Raw genomic sequence first — 18844 nt, forward strand, 5'->3', positions numbered from 1 at the left:
GGATTAAATAGGGTTTTTTTTTTAAAAAAAAAAAAAAGAAGAAGAAGAAGAAGAAGCAGCATCAGCAGCAGCAAAGTTCTAATTTTACTAAATGAAATATAAAAACATTATTTTATAAATTTATGTTAATATGATATTGAAGAAAGATAAATTATGTAAGTTTAGGTGTATAAATTTTACCTATTTTTTTTAATATTTATTTTTTAGTGATTTTTGTTTTTCAAAAAGCTTACGTGGATATGGTATTAGAACTAAAATAATTAAATAAATAAATAAAAGAGAAAAGAAGAAGAAAAAGGGACCTCAAACGGCATAATTTTTAAGCGAAGTCAGGGGCGAGAAGAGGGCGATTGCGATTTCTAATTTTCTTCAGCAATCAATCTCTCTCGCTATCAGTAATACATATATGGAGATTCCGTACGGTAGTTTCCTTTCGTTTCAGCAACAGATGGCGTCAACAACCCTAAAATATCCATACGATTATCTAGGCCAAACCCACTCCCACAGAAAACGACACCGTATTCGTGATCCTCACATGTCCTTGTCGAGAAAAAATCTCATCCTATAGTAGTTTTGAACTATTGCTGGTTAAAGGTGTAGTTATTTTCTTTTATTATCTTTGAGTATTTTTTTTTGGCTTGAGACGATACTGATGCTTACCTTTCACGAGATTGTTTTGGGATATGGCTTGAATTATTGGACTCTTGCTTGGCCGACGTTATAGCTTGGTGTGTGTCTATATATAGGCCCTCACATGTGCTTGTGATTTTCACTATTCAAGCTTTGCCTGTGACTATCTTTTAATTCGAATTTGGAGTGTGTGTCTGTGTTTTGGACTGTGTTCCTCTTTGGTTCAGCGAATTTACAGATTTTGCCTTCTGGGTGTTTGACACAATGGATGCTTTCGTTGACTTTAGTTGAATTTGGCGTCAAAGTGCATCTGTCCCTCGCAGGATTATCTAAATTTAGAATTTTGATGTTCTGGGTGTTGGTTGAAAGTTCATGCTTTGATTCTTTTTAGTTGATTTTTAACTCACTCTCCGGATTTTGCTGTTTTGGTAAAATATATGTTTGGATTCTTTTAGTTGAATTTGAGATCATTGTGTGTTCGAGTTTGGTCTACTAAACTCGACTAAAAGTTTAGGTTCTTTTAATCTGAGTTTTATTTTTTTTAAAATAATATGAAGGGGTTTGTGTCCTTTGAAATGTTAGTTTTTCTTTTAATCTGTGTGCTATGCGGTTGTGCTGTGGGTAAGGAGTGTACAAACACTCCAACTCAGCTCTCATCACATACCTTTCGATACGAGCTCCTATCCTCAGAAAATGAAACGTGGAAGGAAGAGATGTTTTCACACTACCATTTGATACCGACTGATGATTCTGCGTGGTCAAATTTGCTACCAAGAAAGCTATTGTGGGAAGAAGATGAAAACAGTTGGTCAGTGATGTATCGGAAAATGAAAAACCAGGGTGGGTTTAAGCTGTCTGGAGATTTTCTGAAGGAGGTGTCTCTGCATGAAGTGAGATTGGATGCAGATACGATGCATGGACGAGCACAGCAAACAAATTTGGAATATCTATTGCTTTTGGATGTGGATAGCTTGGTTTGGAGCTTTAGGAAGACGGCTGGTTTGCCAACTCCTGGTAAAGCATATAAAGGCTGGGAGGACCCGACTTGTGAGCTTCGGGGTCATTTTGTAGGTTGGTTTTTTTTTTATTACTATTGTTACTCATGATTTCTCTACCATATCTATGGTTTTCCTCCTTGTCTATGTGCAAAGCAATTATCTGTTTATTAGATTTTCTTTATTTCCTGTAGAAAATAAAGATTAAAAAAATATATTATTGACTACCATAAATGTAAGAAAATTGCTGAAAGAAACCTATAAGTCTTCAAAAGTAGACTGATTCAACATCTATATAGTTAAGACTGCCGTAAATGCAAGAAAATTGCGGAAAGAAACCCAAAGGTCTTCAAAAAGTAGACTATCTCCAAATCAATGCATTTTGGCCACCCTCTATAATTTCCCTTTAAAGACAAACGAGATCATTTCATTCAAAAGTTAGAGAATATTTGTTTTTCTATATTGCTATTTTCCTAGATCCCATGTATTCTTGGATAATCCTATTGATGATTCCTCTACTTTCAAACAAGTGAAATGATAAGCATGAGTGCAATTTATCTTTAAAATTCGATCTCTATTTTGTATAATGGGAAGCTGGCTTTCGTTATCTTGAAGGGCATTACTTGAGTGCGTCTGCACTAATGTGGGCTAGCACTTACAATGATACTCTCAAGCAGAAAATGACAGCATTAGTATCAGCATTATCTGAATGTCAGCAGAAAATGGGCACGGGATATCTTTCTGCTTTTCCATCTGAGCTATTTGATCGTTTTGAAGCTATAAAACCTGTTTGGGCTCCATATTATACCATTCACAAGGTAGAGTCTACTTTAATTGTTTCACAAGATGCTTTAATTGTTTTCCCTTAACATTTTATGCAATTAGCTATCAACTGTCTAGTTATATATAAAAAAAAAAGCTATCAACTGTCTTGACAGATCTTGGCAGGCCTTCTGGATCAATATACATTTGCTCGTAATGCTCAAGCTTTGAAAATAATGACATGGATGGTTGAGTATTTTTACAGTCGTGTTCAGAATGTGATAATGGAATACAGTGTAGAAAGGCACTATCTGTCACTTAATGAAGAAACTGGTGGCATGAATGATGTCCTTTACAAGTTATACAGCATAACGGTTAGTGAACTTATCCAGACGGTTCTGTTTGCTTCACTCCTTGATACTTCACTCTACTTGCTTGATATTAATTTTCTTTATACTTGATTGAAATATATTTGAAGAAAAATGACCAGGTTGGTCAATCCTTTGGACTTTTACAAAGTATTTGCTGAATTCTTGGTTAATCATAGGCAGTCTATGCCAGGCCTCTTTCTTCTGAACTTAGGAAGGGTGTATCTAGAAACTATTTGAATTTACAATTGATTTGAATCCTGAGCTTTCGGATATCTATGGTATGATAGGACCCTGTAGTGAGTGATGCGTTGAAAGAAATGACCTCTATGCTCTCAATAGTTTGTCAATATTAAAGATCTAAATTTATCATTTTTTTTATAAGTTAAAAAAAGAAAAGAAAAAGGAAACTATCTTGAAGTTTTACCATCATCGCATTAGAAGTTTTTCTTGGATACCATGGATGATGGTCAGTTGTAACTTGTTATAGTTGATTATATCCGTAGTAAGTTCCTAGTAGCATGTTGTTACTGTTGGTTCGCTAATGTGAAATTTGAGTTCTAATATGAGCCTTTCATGTTACTATATGCAGGAAGATCCAAAGCATTTATTATTGGCCCACCTTTTCGACAAACCATGCTTTCTAGGAATACTAGCAGTACAGGTAACCGTTACCATATGATCTATCTCTATTATCTCTTAGTCTCTTCAATTGTTTTATTGTTAGTTTTTTCAATTATTTTAAACATATACATCTTTAACTTTAGAAAAATGTGGTCTGCTGTGCCTGTCTAATCCAGCTAAGCCAGATCTCAAAATTGGAAGCCATTTTGTGTTTCTGGTCTATCACTAATTTAGTAATTTCACTTTTGGAGCAAAATATCTTCTATGATAAGTGACATCAGTAGCACTTATAGTGTCTTGTACTCATTGGGATTGTAAATAGTTTTTGGCAAGAATACCCCCAACAGAGTGGCAGAGAAGAGTAGTAGTAATGTTTAAAATCCAAATTCAAAATTAGAATTAAAAAAAATGGTACTAAATTTAACAATGTATTACTGAAACACCACATATATTATTTGTTACTATCGTTAGAGAACTCTTAAAAAAATTACTGAATTCAGTCCTTTTTAGCAGACCACATTGATTTTATGCTTTTATTTGAAAGTTACATCAGCTATACACAGGCAGTTTTCTCAAGGCGATTTTTCTGAAATGATTCATATTAAGTTTCTATGTTTTTTTAAATTCTGTTTTTCATGCTTTCTATGTTTTAACAAAACTTTTCCTGTAGGCTGATGACATATCTGGCTTTCATGCCAATACACACATCCCAATTGTTATAGGATCTCAAACACGGTATGAAGTCACTGGCGATCCGCTTTATAAGGTAAATCGGTTTATATGAATCACGGATCTTCTGAAACTACCCAGCATCATTTTTACTATTTGTACATAGTCATGATACTTCTTTTTACCATCCCTTTTCATTGCGGTGATCTGCTTTACGAGGTAAATTGGTTTGTATGAATCATGGACCCTCTGAAACTACCTGGCATCATTTTTTCTGTTTGTGCATAATCATGATATGCCTTTTTTAGCCTCCCTTTCCATTGCTCGTTCTTGAACTTGCTCTTTCAATTTGGTAGGTCTTGCACCTTTGGTGTTGAAAGACTTTGATCTTTTTATTGCTATAAGCAGTATATTCTGAAGGTTTATGTGATTAAATCATATGATCATGCACTTATCTACAAAATTTTTCATGTTTATCAAAATAATGGTGTTCCAGGCAATGGGGGCGTTCTTCATGGAGATTGTTAACTCGTCTCACAGCTATGCAACGGGAGGCACATCAGTCAGTGAATTCTGGTAATAATCATAATTAATACTACCCATAAAAAATAATCAATATTTCGATTCATTTACTTGTTACTGAATCTCTATATAGTGTGCAGTGTAAATAAGAACAGTTGAAACACTTGCATTTTCACTTAATTTTTGCTAGTTTCTTTCACATTATCTTATGATTGCGCATCATTCTGACCCCCTTACCGATTGCAGGTCAGACCCAAAGAGATTGGCAAGCACCCTACAAACAGAGAATGAAGAATCTTGCACAACATATAACATGCTGAAGGTATGCCATCTTCTCCCCCCCTCCCCCAAGACAACCCCCAATTATAACTGGCACAGTTTCTTGCCTCACTTCTTATTCATTTGTGGATTGGCTGCATTTTATGTTGGATATTCATTTTCACATTTGTGTGTCGCGTTTTATTATTATTATTATTGAAATAAATTACCTTATAAGGTAACTGGTAGTCTCACTGATTCTGTAGGTCTCTCGCTACTTGTTTACATCAACCAAAGAAATGGCATATGCAGATTATTATGAGCGTGCCTTGACTAATGGTGTGCTAAGCATTCAAAGAGGAACAGAGCCTGGAGTGATGATTTACATGCTTCCTCTAGGTCGTGGAGTTTCCAAGGCCAGAAGCTACCACGGATGGGGAACAAAAGAAGAGTCTTTTTGGTGTTGCTATGGCACAGGTTTGAATCGACTGTCAAATTCAAACTTGTTGCTTTAGAATGAAAGCCAACAATTTATCCTTTTTCCATTTTGCATCAATCTTAAGTTCTTTGAATCTGAGGATTTTCTTTTTCATATTTTGTTGCTCTGATTGTGAAATTTAATCTGGTTTTCTACATCTCTGTTATGAATGATGCCCGGTAAACCACTGATTTATTTCTTTATTACTACATCCACTTGATAAGTGTTTTTTCTTGTTGCTTTTTCAGGCATTGAATCATTCTCAAAGTTAGGAGATTCCATATATTTTGAAGAGGAAGGAACAGTTCCTGGTCTTTACATCATCCAGTACATATCAAGCTCACTTGATTGGAAATCTGGGCAAATTATGCTCAATCAGAAAGTTGATTCTGTTGGTTCCTGGGATCCTTACCTTCGAGTGACATTCACATTTTCTTCCAAGGGAGTTGGGGTAAAAATTCTTCCCCTTCTGAGTGAGATAGGAAGTAGTTTTTCTTTTTGCTTAATGTAATTTAGATATCACAGCTGAATTTATCTCCCTTTTGACTTCACTTAGTAATACAATTAATGAGGAAATTGCTAATTATCAAAATTAAACATAGGTCCTAAATTGCTAATCATAGAGTTGACACATTAATACTTTAGTAGGACGGAAGTGCTAATTATCAAAATTAAAAATGGATCCTAAATTGCTAATCATAAAGATTACCCATTAATATTTTAGTTGGATGGAAGCCCTTTATCTATCTATCAGTGGTAGTAAAACCTAGATCTGAACGGGGAGCTTGGGATTATTCTCGTACCCAAAAAAGGTTCCTTTTTTCTTTTTTAGTTGGTAAGATTGTTACTCTGATGATCAGATTTATAGTTTTCAAGACAAAGGAGAGTATTTTTTACTAATTGGAGGGTGCTGTCTGATTACCTATCAATAAATAAAATAAAAATGGAGGGTGCTGTCTGGTAAATAGGCTGTTTTTTCAATGACATATTATTCTTTATATTTTGTGTCTGAACTTTCTCAAGATAGCATTCTGTATCACTGTACTATTTTTTTATACATTACTAAGAAGTTTATAAATGAAAGCATTAGGCATAGCCCATGTACATATGACTCTGATAAGACTGGTATCAGGCCCTAATAATATCCATGAAATTTATTTGTCAATATTTCACATTGAAAGAACTGCAGTCACTGAATATCTCTCCCTTCCTCCTTCCCAGTCAAATCCTTTGTCTATACTCCCAGGGTACACACAAACACACTTGACAACATATCCCATCACATATGCACTTGTGATGTGAAAGTAATCTCGAGTTATACTGAATAATTTTTTTTATTGTAGTTAAATAGTAAACCCTGAACCATCTGATTTAAGGGCTTTGACTAAGAATGTGGAGAGTGAATAGCATATGCAATTTCTTGAAGTACTAACTAGGTACAAAGTTAAAGCAAAGAATGATTTTGTGAGTTACAGAGCCAGGAGGTTAATCAGGTATCAATTGGTCTTAAGTAATCTTTCCATTTCTGAGGAAAATCCAGTTACAAATGAAGTAGGGGAAACAGTCATATCTTACGTGTCTGTCTGACTCCAAATAGATGTAAGATTTTTTTTTTACTGGATTTAATATGTAGGGAGCTGGCCAATCATCTAGCTTGAAGTTTCGTATACCAAGTTGGACACATACCCAAGGTGCAAAGGTTTCACTAAATGCTGAGAGTCTGCCTCTAGCACCTCCAGGTGAGTTTCCTCATTTTATATGCTAGCTTTTCTTGGAAAGGACCCATCATATGGTGCAGTTAGTTTTTCTTTTCTTTTGTTTATCTTTTAAATATTCTGATCACTTTCACGTCAATGGAATTTAGTCTCTCTGTTGGATCTACTATTGAGTCCTTAGAGCATGTAGAGTTTCTTGGAAAGGAGCTACAGTTTCTTTGCTTGTCAAAGGGGTGTGTGTGTGAGAGAGAGAGAGTTTATTGATTATTGGTATCCTGATGCAGGCAACTTCTTATCAGTCACTAGAAATTGGGGACCTGATGACAAATTAATTCTTCAGCTGCCCATGAGTTTAAGAACAGAAGCTATCAAAGGTAATTTGATGGGATACTTGAACAGTTCGCTCATATGCTGAACCCCAGCACAATTTAACGTCTAGGAAATGAGATTTTATGGATGACGAATTACTGAAATTGTTTTGAATGAACTCCAGATGACCGGTCTGAGTATGCCTCTATTCAGGCAATACTTTATGGCCCATATCTGCTAGCAGGTCATACTAGTGGTGATTGGGACATCAAAACCGGCTCAGGCAAAACTCTTTCAGACTGGATAACACCAATTCCTGCTGCTTACAGTACTAACCTGGTTTCTTTGTCCCAGGAGTCCGGGGACTCAATATTTGTCTTAACTAATTCAAACCAATCGATTACGATGGAAGAATTGCCTGCATATGGGACTGATTCTGCCATTCATGCCACTTTCAGACTGATCTTAAATGACTCGTCTTCTGAAGTACTTGCAGCAATGACAGATGCTATTGGCAAGTCAGTCATGCTGGAACCATTCAGCTTTCCAGGAATGGTTGTTGTGCAACTCGGAACAGATAAAAACCTTGCAGTTGCAGATTCTCTTAGTGACGATGGCTCTTCTGTTTTCCAGTTGGTCCCAGGATTGGATGGAAGGCCTGAAACAGTATCCTTGGAGTCGGAGACCAACAAGGATTGCTTTGTGTATAGTGGTGTGAACTATAAATCAGGTACAAGCATGAAGCTCAGCTGCAAACCAGACTCATCAGACGAAGATTTTAATCGAGCTGCTAGCTTTGTATTAAGCAAGGGAATTAGAGAATACCATCCAATCAGCTTTGTGGCTAGTGGGGTGAAGAGGAATTTTCTTCTGGCTCCATTACACAGCTTCCAGGATGAATCTTATACTGTTTATTTCAACGTTCAAGCTTAATAACTTGGGGACCGGGAAGTCCCTGATAAACCGATTGCACAATAAATGTCTTCAGCCATGTTACTTCTCTCAAGAGGTGTTCAAATTTCTTAGTAAATTATTGAACTGCACAGATGGGCTGATTTAATGTTTGATTCGAGGCACTTTGAGCCTGACTTTGTATAGGAGGCAGTTAGATTCTCCAGAATGTAAAATTTGGTGAAAAGGAGATTCTTTGATGCTAAACTGCTGTTCTTCCCAAGTTTTTCATATATTCAATTTCTTAGACGGCTATATGTCATTCAAGGTTTTTATTTTTCCTCTCTCTCTCTCTCTCTCTCTCTCTTTTCCCACAAGTTGCCATGCCGTGACAAGATTCATTGGAGTTGCATAATTTAGCTGCAGTTTATTTTATTTATGAGAATTGGTTTCTGAATTTATACCACGTAGAAACTGACCCACAAAGCTGAAGATCATTTTGTTGTCCATAATCCAGTATCCTATCATGCACAAAAAATCTAGCAAGCCAAATGGCTATATATGGGTCATTCAGTAGATACAAACTTTTGGATTTTAATTGACCAAACTGTTCCCATTTTCTTTTCTTTTAACTGTTCTTATAAATATTCCTTTTGGAGGCATTTTTTTTGCCACTTTTTTTCTTTTCTTTTTTACCATGTTATGTAACTGTGCTGGCGCAACACTCTGTAAGTGAATGGGCCTTATGCCAGACATTTCCTGCCACAAGTAAGAGGGACATCAAAAACAAAACAGTGAGAAAATGCATGCATTTCATGAATAAATTAAGCTTTGTAGCTAAACATACATCAACAAAACATCCCAGATTTCGCAACTACGACTGGTTGGTGATCAACTAGAGGTCTCAACTATTCCTAACTCTACAAAACCTCAAAGATGAAAAGCTTCTCATCATAGCAAACGTAACACTGTAGCCTAATGATTTTCCGATTTGATCTTGCATGGCAAACCGGTGTGATCTACGTGCCTGGCCATATACAAAAGCTGGGCCATCTATCAAGGGTTGTGAAAGTTTAATCTTTCCCAGCATTTTCGAAAACATGCCAGAAGTTTCACCCCAAACCCAAATATTATAGAACTGTTAAGATGTTCCAGCCAGCACTGCACTCCAAATTCTTGCTAATAGCAGCATAGCAACATGCGCATTCCATATCAGCTCCCTAATAAATACAGTCAACGAAGTTAGTTGCTGTAATGCCCCGATCCCGAGGGTCCGGAAAGTTAACTCATATAACCTGATACTCAACTCTAACAATACTAATGTATTTCCAAATCCAGGAATGTATACTTTCAAAACTTCAAATCAAACATAGATACTTCAAACTAATAAACCATACATACTGACATATCAAATCCTCAATCCAACAACCCAAATAAAATATCAACTTTTCTCCATATCTCAAATAACAAACTAGAATAAAATAAAATTGACATAAGTCTCCATAAACCGTCTAAATTCATTGAAATCAACTAAATAAATAAATAACATCCAACAACAGCACTAATACCGCGAGATATCCATTAACTATTCACAGCTAATCTTGTCCACAAACTCTAATACTGATCCTCAGCTGAACCATCAATGTCATCTAAAAATATTATGAAGATTAAGAGGTGAGTTATCAACAACTCAGCAAGCAGAGAGCATATATTAGCATGTAAACATGAGCATTCATAACGTTTGGTATGCAAACAAAATATTTACTTTCAGAATGCAGAAACAAAACTTGACACAAAACATTAGAGCGAAATTTCCAGAAAGACAAACTTATTCCCAGAAAGAAAATCCATTGGCATATTCAAACTAAAACATTATATTCATATCATCTCATAGCATCACATCGGGACAAATACCATATTTAACCCCCGTGGTAGGGTTAGAAACCACCATTATACCCATGGCTGGGCTGTATACCATGTTTCACCCCCGTGGTAGGGTTATAAACCACTATTATGCCCGTGACTAGGCCTAAACAGAAACAGAACGGAACATTATCAGAAACAGATCACATTCAGATACAGAATCAGAACTTCATGCCAAGGTTTTCAGATGACACATCAGATCAAAACAAAATACTGAGTAGCTTTAGATCATTTCACATGTTTGAAATAAACATAATCAAAACATCTTCATTTATTCATAGCAAAAACTTTTAGATTTTCATATTCGCTCTTTTTGCATAGTTCAGAAACATAATGCACAAAATTAGCTCATGTCTACACTAGTCATGATAGAAAATACTTTCTCTTATATTGAATTTATGCATATGCAGAATAAACATCTGAGGTCGTTTTCAGATTTCTTTTAAAAAACGTACATACTTATTTTCAAAGTCAACCTCATTTCATTTCTTTTATGCAAATCTAATATATGAACCCCGCTTACCTGACTTCTGTATATTATCTACGCTTTGAGTCGGAACTCTAGTAGAAACACCACCTAAACAAAACATATACCCAACATTTAATAAACCAATCTAGTAAGCTACTATTTATTGAGCAATAATCCAAAACAGCCCCTTTTAACACAATGCCTAACTTAAAATTAACCCAAACAGTCCCCTCCTCGAACCATTAGCATTTAAACCCCAATACAGCCACTAACATCTCCACCCAACAGCCAAACTCAACCCATACAGCTGCTTTTTATCAACACCAAACCAACCATAAAACATCTCCAAAACCAACAACAACAACTCATATGTTTAAAACATAACATAAACAGCACGTCAACTCCAACCTTCAATATAAAACATCAGCACAACCATCATATATTTTTAATCATTCAACATTTCAAGACTTGGGTATTTGCGCCACTCATAATACACCCAACACAACTAGCTCAAAACACCCATTGCATACATAGTCAATAAACCACCCCGAGCAGCCATCAATCACTTCCATACGCCACACACATCAACCCACAATACCACACTTTAACACAAATAATTAAAATAACCAAACTGAAAATCACATAAAATCCCCCTTTTTCTAAGCAATGAATAAAAGAGAAGAAGGGAGTAACGTGGCATACCGGCGTTGGACTCTATGACAACAACTGACAGACATAAGGGGGGGGGGTGCTGCTCTATGGGGGGGGGGGAATGTTCTGTGAAGAAGAGAAAAAAAAACTGAGTGTGTGCGCAGTGAACTGAAACAGAGAGGGTGTGCGTGGAAAAATAAATAGAGAGTAAAAATAAAAATAATGAGACTGAAGTTGGACAGTGGGAGAAGAGATTTGTTTTTACCAATCACGCACCTTCGATGCGAGGCTCGACGACAACACTAGAATCTTGAGACCCACGAGTAGACTGTACATATGCCCAAGGAAAAATTCATGTAAATGTCGAAGAGGTAAGAATAGTAAAACAAAGGAATTGGGAGGGAGAGAAAAAGAGGCTCACCGTGTGGAACAAAATGATGGTAACGAAAAAAAAATATTGGGGAGGTCAAGAATTTTGCAGGCTAAAAAATATGGTGAAGAAAAAAGTAGAGGAGAAAAGTTTGAGAGTAGCCCGATCTGTTGAAAGGAAAAAAATCTTGATGTAAGGAGAAGGTAAACTGACGAAACGTGGGGGTGAGTGGGATGAAGAGAATTCTGGAAGATAAAAACTGGGAAGAAAACTGTCAGGGAAGAGGGAGAACTCAAAATGGGAGAAGAAATTGAATTGAAAGGAAAAGAGAACTTACCAAAAACGTCGACGTCCTGGGGTCTTCAAACTGAACCACACATATATTTTTTAAAAGGCCTGGGCCTTGGGCCTGGGTACGACATCCTCCCCCTTATAAAAAATTCCATCTCCGGAATTTGTCACAAGTTATCAAGATCTCCATCGAACAACTGTGGGTACTTGACTTGTACTTTCTCTTCTAATTCCCATGAGGCTTCACTGATAGTATGATTATTCCATACCACTTTAACCAATGGAATAGTTCGATTTCGTAATACTTGCTCTTTTCTCTCTATAATCTGCATTGGCTCTTCTGTATAAGTCAGATTTTCCTGAAGTTGAAGAGGCTCGTAGTCAATGACTTGGGTGGGGTCGGGTATGTACTTCCTTAGCATAGATACATGAAATACGTCGTGTACCCCTGAGAGTGCTGGTGGTAGGGCTACTCTGTAAGCCACTGGGCCAATCCGATCAAGAATCTCAAAGGGCCTGACATATCTAGGGCTCAACTTGCCCTTCTTTCCAAACCTCATGACCCCTCTCATTGGTGCAATCCTCAAGAATACCTTATTCCCGACCTCAAACTCTAATTGGGGATGACGGTTATCTGCATAGCTCTTCTGTCAACTCTGAGCTGTTCTCATTCTGGCTTGAATGGTCTCTATCTTTTCTATTGTCTTTTGTATGATTTCTGGACCCAAAATTTGTCTTTCTCCCACCTTGTCCCAATACAAAGGAGATCTACACTTCCTACTGTAAAGTGCTTCATAAGGTGCCATCTCCATGCTAGCCTGGTAACTGTTATTATAAGCAAACTTGACCAAAGGCAAGTGTCGAATCCAGGTTCCCTTGAAATCCAGCATACACGCTCTCAATATGTCTTCCAAAATTTGAATGGTCCTTTCCTACTGACCATCCGTCTGTGGGTGAAACGCAATGCTGAAATTTAACTTAGTGCCCATGGCCTCCTATAAGCTTCGCCAAACTTTCAAAGTGAAACGAGGATCCCTATCCGACACAATGGACACGGGTACCCCATGCAATCTCACTATTTCATGTATATATAGCTCGGCTAGTTTCTCCAGCTTATAAGAAACTTTGATAGGCACAAAGCGAGCGGTCTTCGTCAAACGGTCCACTATCACCCATATTGCATCCTGTCCAGTCAGTGTCTGTGGTATGCCTGAAACAAAATCCATAGAAATATGCTCCCATTTCTATTCTGGAATTTGAAGTGGTTGTAATAACCCTGCTGGTCTCTGATGTTCTACTTTCACCTGTTGGCAGGTTAGGCACTATGCCACAAATTTGGCAATCTCCCTCTTTATGCCATTCCACCAAAAAGACCCCTTCAAATCTTGATACATTTTTGTACTACCTGTGTGGACTGTGTAAGGGGAGCGGTGCGCTTCTTCGAGGATAAGTCTTTTTATTTCATCATTGTCCGGCACACAAAACCTTTTTCCGAACCTTAACACTCCATCTTCAGAAACACTGAACTTAGATTTATTTCCTTTTTCTACTTCTTCTATTAATCTTGCTACCTCAGAATCTTCTTTTTGAGCAAGCTTAATTATGTCTATTAAAGCTGGTTGAACTATTAAACTGGCTATCAATGCCTGCTGGTCACCAGTAACAACTTCAATAACAGCTCTTTTTAAGTCCATTAGTAAGTGGGGCTGAGTGGTAAGAGTAGCAAATGCTAGTCCCATTGGTTTCCTGCTAAGTGCATCAGCTACAACATTAGCTTTGCCTGGATGATAGTTAATGTTGCAATCATAATCCTTGACTAGTTCAAGCCATCTCCTCTACCTCATATTCAGTTCCTTCTGAGTGAAAAAATATTTCAAATACTTGTGATCTGTGTAGATTTCACACCTTTCACCATATAAATAATGCCTCCAAATTTTAAGTGCAAAAACAACAGCGGCTAACTTCAAATCATGTGTAGGGTAATTTTGCTCATATGTCTTCAATTGCCAAGAAGCATATGCTATTACCTTCCCGTGCCGCATCAATACACACCCCAAACCCAATCGTGAAGCGTCACTATAAACCACAAATCCTCCTCTTTCGCTAGGGATTGTCAAAACTGGAGCTGTCACCAATCTTTTCTTCAATTCTTGGAAGCTTTCCTCACATTTTTTAGTCCATTCATACTTATTGTTCTTCCTGGTAAGGGCGATAAGGGGAACCGCTATTTTTGAGAAATTGTCTATAAAGGGACGGTAATAACCAACCAAACCCAAGAAACTCCTAACTTCATGCACATTGGTTGGTTGGGTCCAGTTAACTATTGCTTCAATTTTCCTGGGGTCTACTGAAATACCATCCTTAGAGACTACATGTCCTAAAAATGCAATAGACTCAAGCCAAAACTCACATTTCTTCAACTTAGCAAATAATTTATTATCCCTAAGTGTCCCCAGTACTTGTCTTAGATGATCTTTATGTTCAGCTTTGTTCTTAGAGTAGATTAATATGTCGTCAATAAACACCACTACAAATTTATCCAAGATTTCATGAAATACCCGATTCATCAAATCCATAAATACCGCTGGGGCGTTGGTTAGGCCAAAAGGCATGACCAAGATTCATAATGGCCGTACTTGGTCCTGAAAGCTGTCTTAGGCACATCCTTGCCTTGATCTTCAATTGATGATAACCCGATCTAAGATCAATCTTGGAGAATACCTGAGCACCTTGCAACTGATCAAATAAATCATCGACGCAGGGTAGCCGATATTTATTCTTTATGGTCACTCGGTTCAGTTCTCTATAGTCTATACACATTCTCATTGTCCTATCCTTATTTTTCACAAATAAAACTGGAGCTCCCCAAGGTGACACACTAGGCCTGATGAAACCTTTGTCTAATAAATCTTGCAACTGTTCTTTGAGCTCGACTAACTTTGATGGTGCCATTCGATAATGGGCTTTGGAAAGAGGTGTCGTGCCTGGGGCTAGTTCAATGGCAAACTCTACTTCCCGCTCGGGTGGCAATCCAGACAAATCTTCAGGAAAAACCTCTGGATATTCTCTCACAATAGGAATCTCTTCTAACTCCAATTCTTCCTTTGGTTCATCTACCACAAAAGCCAAGTACCCCTGACACCCATCACGTATTAACTTGCCTACCTGAAAAGCAGAAATAACTGATGGAAGGGTACGCACTTTGGAACTCGTAAACCGAAGTTCCTCATCTTCTGGAAATTTGAACACTACCTCTTTTTTAAAGCAGTCAATACTAGCATAACTAGAAGCTAACCAATCCATTCCTAAAATCACATCAAACCCAATCATAGGAAAGACTATCAGGTTAGTTGGTATTTCTCTCCCGCTAATAGTTATTGGACACTTAAGTATAATCTTGTTGCAGGTCACTATATCACCCGCTGGGGTTGAGACCTCAAATTGTAATCCATCTCATCAGCATCAACGGGGCAGAACTTAATGTAATCCATTGAAATGAAAGAGTGGGTAGCCCCCGAGTCAAATAAAACCGTAGCCTTATTGAGAAACAGGAGGATAATTCCTGTGATTACGCCATATAATCCATAGGGATAACAAGATAAGTAATCCTAAATTTTTAACATAAACAGCTAAATAGGAAAAGTTAGAAAGATTATACCTGTGATTACATCATTCTTGCCCTTAGCTTCTCCGGGCGTCAATGCAAACACCCGTGCCGGCACAGTCCTCCGCTGACAGCCTTGGTTATTCGGCCTAAAGTTTTGAGATGGGTTGGGCCTTCTGTTGTTTTTCGCAAGCAATAGACATTCTCTAATGAAGTGCCCATCCTCACCGCATTTGAAACCAGATCCCACTTCCTTTCTGCACTCCCCAACATGTATGCGGTTACAGAAATTACAGGAGTTAGTTGTATGATTTCCCTGAATCTGTCTCTGACTTGAACTGCTCTCCTCATTTCTCTTCTTCCATTGCCCTTGATCCGAACTAGGGAATCCTTGTGGAGCAGCTCTCTTCCTCTGTTCTTGCAATTCAACACCCCTTTTGAGATTCTGCTCAACTAGCATCGCCTTGTGCACTAATTCTGAAAAATTCTGAATCTGTAGGACCATCACTCGTTCATAAATCCTGTAGTTCAAACCTTCCTCAAACTTCCTGGTCTTTTTCTCCTTATCAGGAATCAAGTATGCGGCGAAGCGTGATAATTCTGCAAATCTTACAGCATACTAGCGCACAGTCATGGTCCCTTGTACTAAATTGGTGAACTCGTGAACTCTCGCTTCCCTATCCGCTTTAGGGAAAAATCGGTCAAAGAAATTCTGCTTGAATTGAGCCCAAACAATCAGTCCAGTCCCCTCAGCTTCCCTGATGACTTTTTCAGAATTCCACCATCTCTTTGCTTCTCCAGTTAATTTAAAAGCTGCGAACCAAACTTTCTGCTGATCGGTACACTCCAAAACATCGAATATCTCTTCAATGTCTTGAATCCAATCTTCCGCTGCGTTCGTATCGCCTCTTCCATCAAAGGTGGGAGGATGAGTCCGATTAAACTGTTCAAACGTGCAACCCCCATCATTGTTGTTTTCGTTCAAATCTTCAAGGCTTCAACTCGACGACGGGCCGCCATCTTGAAAGCTTAAACTCGGTGAAACGTTCTAAAATAAATAAAGGCGAAAATATTAGCTGAATAGAATAAATCAATAAAATAAATAAAATATACGTATAAACACAAATATATATATATATATATATATATATATATATCAAATAGCTATTTAAGCCTAACATCACTTAATACTCACATACATCATTAGAATCTAAAACCTCAAAGTTACGAATTCAATTCCTAACATCTGCCAAATCTAAAACCTTAAGTTCCTATACTGAAATTTTTACATCCTATGAACCACAGATATCTAAACCTCCAAGGTTTATAGTATGCAGAATTCAAACCTGTCTCTGATACTAACTGTAACGCCTTGACCCTGAGGGTCCGGAGAGTTAACTCATATAACCTAATACTCAACTCCAACAATACTAATGTATTTCCAAATCCAAGAATGTATACTTCCAAAACTTCAAATCAAACATAGATACTTCAAACTAATAAACCATACATACTCACATATCAAATCCTCAATCCAACAACCTAAATAAAATATCAACTTTTCTCCATGTCTCAAATAACAAACTAGAATAAAATAAAATTGACATAAGTCTCCATAAACCGTCTAAATTCATTGAAATCAACTTAATAAATAAATAACATCCAACAGCAACACTAATACCGCGAGATACCCATTAACCATTCACAGCTAATCTTGTCCACAAACTCTAATATCCAAGAGTCTTGAGTGTGTGCGTGTGTGTGAACTAAATAATTCCAGAAAGAGATTCAACTCTAAGAAATTTCTCTGCCAAATTTTGAGTTAATTGAAAAATGAAAAAGAAGTAATCTTTTTTTTTTTTTATTTTTTTTCCAGCTAGATTAGTAAACTGGCGAGAGCATGCATACCATTTGGTGAAGGCTATCTTGTATACCCATGCCGAGAGCTTCTGGCTGGGGTACCTGCTATATACATGAAGAAAACATCATTTTTTTTTTTTCCATTTTCCAAACAGTTTTCAGTGGGAACCACATTTGAAAAGTTGACATGTTAAGTCATCAAGTTTACTAACCTTTCCTTTATTGCTTGAACTATTTTCCTTACTTGCTACTCCCTTCCCAGCCCCAGCTCTCCTAGAAGCCTTGTTTGCATTGGTCACTTTAGGATGAGGAGCCACCACATTAGATACATTGCCGCACTGATTCACTTCATCACCACAAACGGGATGGGCTGCCAAGGTCATAGTTCTTGAATCATTCTCTACAGAGTTATTCACAGTTGTACACTGCTTCAAAGCTTCTTTTATTGCACAGAGTGCAATATTGTAACTTTCTTGAGACAAAGAATATTCTTCACCCAATATTATGGCTCTTCGACATAAATCATTGTGACAACGGACCTTAGACAGCATCTCATCCAATCTTTCGCCTATGCCATGCCTGCTCGGAGCAGCATTAGTCCATCGCTGCAATACATATTTAGACGGGATGCTGAAAACACCAGACATTTGGAGAACAACAATAGCATGTCTGCAGAGATAACTTTTGTATTCAAATGATCAGCATGAACAATAAATATCTGATTTTGATTCATTCCATTCGACTAGATAATTCTGATTATTTTCAAAGTCTTTAACAGTATATGTTGTCGACATCTCATCTTCATTTTCTTTCTTAAGATGACAAGCAGCTGCTACAAAACCTCAACTTGAAATTATTTCATGCGTGTACACTTGCGACATCTGTTTCTCAAACGGCGACGGAGACTTCAATTCAGGTGTTTCATGCCATGCATCAAAATTTGCCTTGGCTTCCTCTTCATATCTATCCTCAAGAATTACCCTGTATCGTTCTATAAACTCTCATTGAAGTCTCCCCTTGGACATATTTGTCAAACGAAGAGTTTAAGCTTTCTGAACGTGAAGCTGTAGACAGCCCAGCAAAAGATACGTCTTTCATAAAATTAGGCACCGAATGTGTGCGATCCTCGTACAAGGATTGGACCCAGTCAACCTCTCTAAGGCTAAATCTGTCGAGCATTTTCCACCACCTCTTTTCAAATTGTTCCTCGGTCAGTATTCCCTCTCCTCTCTCAAAACAGTTCCAGTAATCTAAAACTAAGCTCTCAGTAAAGGAATAAAAATTCCATGATACAAAAAACTAAACGAGGTACCATTCCCATCACACCACTTAACCAATCTCAAACACTCATTAGTAACTCGTTCTCATTACAAGAAAGGTCAGTGGGCTTTCATTCCATGTCATTTGCTACAATACAAGATAACAATAAACTAACTATAAAATTCCAGCAACTTC

At 37.4% G+C, this 18844-nt stretch overlaps 2 protein-coding genes across 2 annotated transcripts; one reads left to right on the plus strand and one right to left on the minus strand.

Annotated features, from left to right (window-relative positions):
- Positions 1-313: 313 nt before the first annotated feature.
- LOC121240746 lies at positions 314-8488 on the plus strand. Its single transcript, XM_041138285.1, has 12 exons — positions 314-1701; positions 2241-2443; positions 2564-2761; positions 3348-3419; positions 4050-4145; positions 4545-4624; positions 4817-4892; positions 5095-5305; positions 5555-5757; positions 6940-7045; positions 7306-7395; positions 7515-8488. Exons 1-12 carry the CDS (start codon positions 1182-1184, stop codon positions 8261-8263), a joined length of 2604 nt encoding a protein of 867 aa, XP_040994219.1. The 5' UTR covers positions 314-1181; the 3' UTR covers positions 8264-8488.
- Positions 8489-8715: 227 nt separating this feature from the next.
- On the minus strand, positions 8716-18036 carry LOC121240932 (protein FAR1-RELATED SEQUENCE 4-like). Its single transcript, XM_041138449.1, has 4 exons — positions 17602-18036; positions 17438-17491; positions 8918-8980; positions 8716-8742 (listed from the first exon to the last, which is right to left on the minus strand). Exons 1-4 carry the CDS (start codon positions 18034-18036, stop codon positions 8716-8718), a joined length of 579 nt encoding a protein of 192 aa, XP_040994383.1.
- Between the last annotated feature and the right edge of the window lie 808 nt (positions 18037-18844).

Source organism: Juglans microcarpa x Juglans regia, chromosome 7S, assembly GCF_004785595.1.
Source record: "Juglans microcarpa x Juglans regia isolate MS1-56 chromosome 7S, Jm3101_v1.0, whole genome shotgun sequence".
In the NCBI taxonomy this organism is placed as follows: Eukaryota; Viridiplantae; Streptophyta; class Magnoliopsida; order Fagales; family Juglandaceae; genus Juglans; species Juglans microcarpa x Juglans regia.

Excerpts from the sequence above, each read along its gene's own strand:
- LOC121240746 (XM_041138285.1), top strand. The coding sequence starts at position 1,182 with ATGAAGGGGTTTGTGTCCTTTGAAATGTTAGTTTTTCTTTTAATCTGT. Across the intron at positions 4,146-4,544 it reads CTGGCGATCCGCTTTATAAG|GCAATGGGGGCGTTCTTCAT; the intron begins GTAAATCGGTTT and ends ATGGTGTTCCAG. Across the intron at positions 4,625-4,816 it reads ACATCAGTCAGTGAATTCTG|GTCAGACCCAAAGAGATTGG; the intron begins GTAATAATCATA and ends TACCGATTGCAG.
- LOC121240932 (XM_041138449.1), bottom strand. The coding sequence starts at position 18,036 with ATGTCTGGTGTTTTCAGCATCCCGTCTAAATATGTATTGCAGCGATGG. Across the intron at positions 17,492-17,601 it reads GTTCAAGCAATAAAGGAAAG|GTACCCCAGCCAGAAGCTCT; the intron begins GTTAGTAAACTT and ends TGTATATAGCAG. Across the intron at positions 8,743-8,917 it reads CAGCACAGTTACATAACATG|GATACTGGATTATGGACAAC; the intron begins GTAAAAAAGAAA and ends TGTGCATGATAG.